The 5,412-nt window shown below is 46.8% G+C and overlaps 1 protein-coding gene across 1 annotated transcript; it reads left to right on the top strand.

The window, feature by feature from the left end:
- The first annotated feature begins 2,255 nt into the window (after positions 1-2,255).
- On the top strand, positions 2,256-4,502 carry LOC123129207 (low-temperature-induced 65 kDa protein). The gene is made up of 3 exons (XM_044549449.1): positions 2,256-2,484; positions 2,601-2,894; positions 2,977-4,502. Exons 1-3 carry the CDS (start codon positions 2,454-2,456, stop codon positions 4,224-4,226), a joined length of 1,575 nt encoding a protein of 524 aa, XP_044405384.1. The 5' UTR covers positions 2,256-2,453; the 3' UTR covers positions 4,227-4,502.
- The last annotated feature ends 910 nt before the right edge of the window (positions 4,503-5,412 follow it).

Below are 5,412 nucleotides of genomic sequence, written 5' to 3'. Positions count from 1 at the left end.
GGTTGCCGAACACAGACTAAGTGTACATAATCTTGTTGCTTGTTCCAATGAACGCAAAGCCCACCTTAAGGCCCGCAAGGCCGAGGTGATGCCAGTGGGCAGGAAATGGCCCTAGGCATGGAGGCCTGAAGCTGCGCCATTGCTACATATCACTCTTTTTAGGGATCAACTAACCAACAAGTACCGGTCAAGGGTTATTTTGGTAGGCCGAGAGTGCACCACTTGGTGTGCTGTCAGCCGCCTCCACTTGTCACGTGCTTGGCGCTTCCTCGGATTTTTACCTTTTTTCCTGTGTATTGCGGGTTTTAGATGATATTCTTTTTTCAATTTTTCGGTTTTTGCTTGGTTTCCCTAGGTTACAGACACACAAAAAAATGTGGGAAAGAATTGCACGGATAAACACATTTTTGATAGGTGGGAGTGACCTTTGCGAGGGGTACTCCTTAATTAGTGATTTCGCTCTTTGCGGGGCGCATCTATATCTCACATAATGCGAGTTGGAACGAGCGCTCATATTAGGTGTCACACGGAATAGGCCGGCTCAGGTAGGTTTCAGGTAAGTTCGCCTTTTCTCTACGATTTTTTCCTTAGTCAGTTTGATTTTCATTTATGTTATTATTTTTTTGAAAATGGTATAAATACATACATTTCAAAACATAAAACATATTGTGATTTGGAAAACATTAATACAATGTAAAACAAATGTTGGCTTAACTAAAAAAATGTTGATAGCATATTGAAAACGAATTGTGACATTATACATTTCTTCACGTGTTTCACAAAAACTGTATGTGACATTTGTTCACGTGTTTCACAAAAACTGTATGTGACATTATAAAAAATTCTTAATCAAAAATGTTCACGTGGTTCAAAACAATTATGTGACATTATAAATAAAGATTTAAACATGTATTTGGAAAATGTTAAATGTATATCAATAAATGTTTCAGACGTATATGAAAAATGTACAATATTTATAAAAAAAGTAGACATCCAACATGCATTTGAATGAAATATTATGCATTTTATTTAAAATGATAAACATGCATTAATAACATGTTAAATGTGTATAAAAAATGTTCTTGGCATACACGAAAACTATAGACACAAAAACAATTATTCTACAAAATGGTAATTTTGTGTTTGAAAAAATGAACATCTATAAAAATAATGTTTTGCGTGTACATGGATAATGCGCATAAAAAAGCCAGGAAATGCAATACAAAACAACACACAGAAATGAAGAAGAAAACCATGAACAAACACACTTCGAAAGAAAGAAAAAACCTAAATAAAATCGATGAAAATAAAAATAAATGAAGAATACTGAAGAAATCAATGAAAACCGAAGAAAGAAAAAAGAAACCTGATGAAAAACAAAGAAAAACAATTGTTTGTGATGTATGTAATAAATGTAGGCATAAAAATCCATTATAAGCAAATGTTAATCGCATATTTAAAAATGTTGAACATGTTTAAAAATAATATTTTATATGTATAGAAAAAACGTACAAGGTCTATAAAAAAATTAGACATCAGAACATATATAATAAAAATATACACATAAAAATTATAATTTCTTAAGTCTGTTAATCTTATATTGGGAAAATGTTAAAAGTTTATATAAAATTGTTTTAATGTACAAAAAATGTTGAATGAGTACCGGAAAAAACATGTCTTGAAAAAAATGAAACTGATGAAAATCGACAAAAAATACAGGAAAACAAAAAAACCAATAAAAGGCAATAAAATAAAACCAATGCAAAAGAATGATCCCGAGAAGGAAACAAAGATAAAAATGAAGAAAACCATGAAAAGAAACAATGAAAAATGTAGAAAACAAAGAAAGAACGAAAATCCAGTGAAAAATCAAGAAAGAACCAAACAAAAACAAAGAAAAAAGAAAAAAGAAAGAAAAGTCAGTAAGACTATGAAAGAAACAAAGAAAACAGGTAAAAACAAAGGAAGACATAAAAAACTATCTGAAGAAATAAAATAAAACGTAAAAGAATAAAAAAATGAACCAGTACGATTCACCAAGCAAGCAAGCGCTCTGAAGCGAGCAAGCGACCTAAGCGAATGGGTCGGCCGATATGCGCGCTCTTCAAGGGAGAGGAATGTCATACTCGCTTGAGGCGAGATATATCGGCTGGCAACAACCACCCCTCTCCTCGCAGGACGAAAAGAAATGGCGCCTGGCAATTATGGTCGGCTGGCAATTATGGTCCGCAGAGCAATTTCAGTCGGCAGGGAGCAGCAGGACCACGCGTCTCCACCCACCCCACGTACACGTGTGCGCCCACCACGAGCGCTCGTTCTGCTCCGCTTATATTATATCCATCCATCCTCGATCCATCTAGGCTTTCACCGTCTCACACACACACAAAATTCGTCACAGTGATCAAAGAGTGAGATTGCTTAGTATTAGCAGCTGCACCGACGTAAGTGCGACGATGGACGCGCCGGCCCCCGACAACATCGCCGGTGAGCAGTGCGACAGTGAATTTCGTCTCTGGATTCCCCCCGGCACGGCGTCGCCATTGGTATATCCGTTATGACGAGTTCATTGTTGATTTACTTGCAAATGTGTGTGCCTGCAGCTGAGGAGGGCGGGCAGCAACAGATGCACCAGGACGAGAAGGAGCACAGGCCGATGTTCAGGAGAGTCAAGGACAGGATGAGGAAGATGAAGAACACCATCGCCGGCCACGGCCACGATCACGATCACGATCACGAGCAGGACACCGGGGGCGGTGGTAGCAACAGCACCGGCGAGGACGAGGAGGATGCGGCGACGAGGGAAGCCGAGGTGGACAAGGGCGGATACCAGCAGCAAGACGTCGAGGACAAGCCCATCTTCGCGGACTCCAGTCCCGAGCAGCACGGCGCACCCAGTAAGTAGATGCTCGCGGTGTGTGGCACTCGTCTACTCTGTCGGTGCTTAAGGCTTCTATCGCTTGTGATGATTGGTTGCAGTGTACGACTCGGAGAGGATCCCTGCGGCGGCCAAGGAGGTGGAGCACAACGACGCTCCGGCAGCGGCGCAGGAGGTGAAGCGCGACGACGCCGCGGGGATGCGGCTCGGCGACTTGGGCGGCCCGCCGTCGGCGAAGGAGGTGAAGCTGGACGACACCCAGAGGGTGCCGCTCGGCGACCTTGGCGCCCCGGCAGCGGCGCAGGAGGTGAAGTGCGACGACGCTCCGGGGGTTTGGCTTGGTGACCTTGGCGCCCCGGCAGCGGCGCAGGAGGTGAAGCCCAACGAGGCTCCGGGGGTGCGGCTTGCTGACCTTGGCGCCCCGGCAGCGGCGCAGGAGGTGAAGCGCGACGACACCCAGGGGGTGCCGCTCGGCGATCTCGGCAGCCCTGTCGTCGAGGACCCGGCCGTGCCGAACTCGAGCACGCCCATGCCGCCAGGTGGCCAAGACATCGGCACGACGGATGCCGTCCGTAACTTGGAGGCGATGACTGTGTCAGACGACCCCAAGCAAGTCGGCGCACGGAAGATGGACGTCGACGTGAGCAAAGAGTATGAGGCAATGCCGGTGTCGGACGGCACCGGGGAGGAACGGAACGACGCACCCACGGACGCCGAGTACACCGGGAGCGACACGGACAGGCTCAAGAATACGGCAGCTGGCACGGTGTATGAGAAGGTCGCCGGCGTCGGCACGGTCATGGCGAGCAAGGCGCAGCAGGTCACCCCCGGCGTCGGCGCTGGCGGGAACGCGCAGGACGACTCCAGCGCAACTGCCGCCCCTGAATCGGTGACCGCCGGTGCCGGGAAGAGGGACCTCGACTTGCCGCAAGAGGGAACGGCGGCGTCCTACACCGGCACGGAGGGGCTGAAGGACGCGGCAACGGACGCGACGGGCACGGAGGGGCTGAAGAACGCGGCCACGGACGCGACGGGCACGGAGGGGCTGAAGAACGCCGCCACGGACGCGACGACGGAGGGCGCGCCTGGCGCGACGTACACGGACATGATCAAGTCCGCGGCGGCGGGCACCACGGAGTACGGCAAGAAGCTGGCTAGCACGGTGTACGACATGATCAAGTCCGCGGTGGCGGGCGCCACGGAGTACGGCAAGAAGCTAGCGAGCACGGTGTACGAGAAGGTCGCCGGCGTCGGCACGGCCGTTGCGAGCAAGGCCCAGCAGGTGACGACATCGGCCGGCACCGCGGTGCTTCACGGCGCGGCTCCAAGGACCAACACGAATGTGATGTGAAGTGCAGCCTGTGAACACTGATCAGTGCGCCGGGGTCGATCGTGGGATCGCTGGAATAAGTCGCCTGCTTGGTGGTTGGGTTCATCTGGGGCTTCATCGTTCCTATATTTTGGGCAAAACGTGTTCTACAGGTGTTCGTGTGAGTTTCACACGGTTTTGTATGTCTGTAAATCATGTACGGTACGCGTGTGTATGTACATGTTTCTGTCTGTCTGTAAATTCTTTTCAACTTCACGTGTGTAATCTGTGTCTTCAAACACTCGATGTTTCTTCGTCTGTCTTCTTCTGCTCCTCGTTGCCAGATGATTGTGATCCACCTCATCAGCTAACACGTTCAACTTCTTCAGCAGCCTTGTACTGCACCCGTATTGGGAATGTTCTTCAGCAACTTGGTGGAAGAAATTCCCGCAAAAAAAAAAAACTTGGTGGAAGAAAATAAGTTCAGAGTATCTCCAAGTTCCCAACAACAATGAATCCAAGTTCCCAACAACAATGAAGGTGGAATTGGAGAAGTTGGGCCCAAAACACTCGGCTCCAACATGTTGAAAACAGCCCAGCTCCCCTTCCAATGAAAAGGTGCTTAAATGAGTTGCTAAATGCATTAAGACCCTGTTTGTTTGGGATTTTGCTTCTACTTTTGCAGCTTTTTCACTTTGGTCAAAAAACCATAAAAACTTCTAAATAGGTTCTTTTGGGTCTATTTTGGTTTTTGATGAATCAATATAACAATATTTAGCTCCAAAAGCCATAAAAGCTCAAAAAAACACATATTTAGAAGTTTTTGTGGCTTTTTGGTCAAAGTGGAAAAGCTGCAAAAGCAGAAGCAAAAGGCCAAACAAACAGGGCCTAAATAGCTTAGGGAGGCCTCTTCCAATGCAATGGTGCTTGGATGAGGTGTTAAATGCATTAGATAGCTTAGCAACTCAAGTGCCCAATTGCATAGGTGCTTAACTTGTTGTAACTAATCTTACTTCGTTTAAGTGTTTTGCCTAGGTTGATCTACTTGGCATTGGTTTTTCCTGGGTCACCAAAGTGCTTCTCTCCTTCTTAAGTATTTGTACCATGTCATTTTTTTGTGTGGCATGCTTAGCATATGTATACCATGAAGCGCCGGGAAGGTGGAGTTGGTTCTCCCCATGAGCTTTGCTACACCTACGTGCTCCGACAACTTGAAAAACAACCCAAC

The sequence above is a fragment of the Triticum aestivum genome, chromosome 6A (assembly GCF_018294505.1).
Source record: "Triticum aestivum cultivar Chinese Spring chromosome 6A, IWGSC CS RefSeq v2.1, whole genome shotgun sequence".
In the NCBI taxonomy this organism is placed as follows: Eukaryota; Viridiplantae; Streptophyta; class Magnoliopsida; order Poales; family Poaceae; genus Triticum; species Triticum aestivum.
This window is presented reverse-complemented; position numbering and strand designations above follow the sequence as displayed.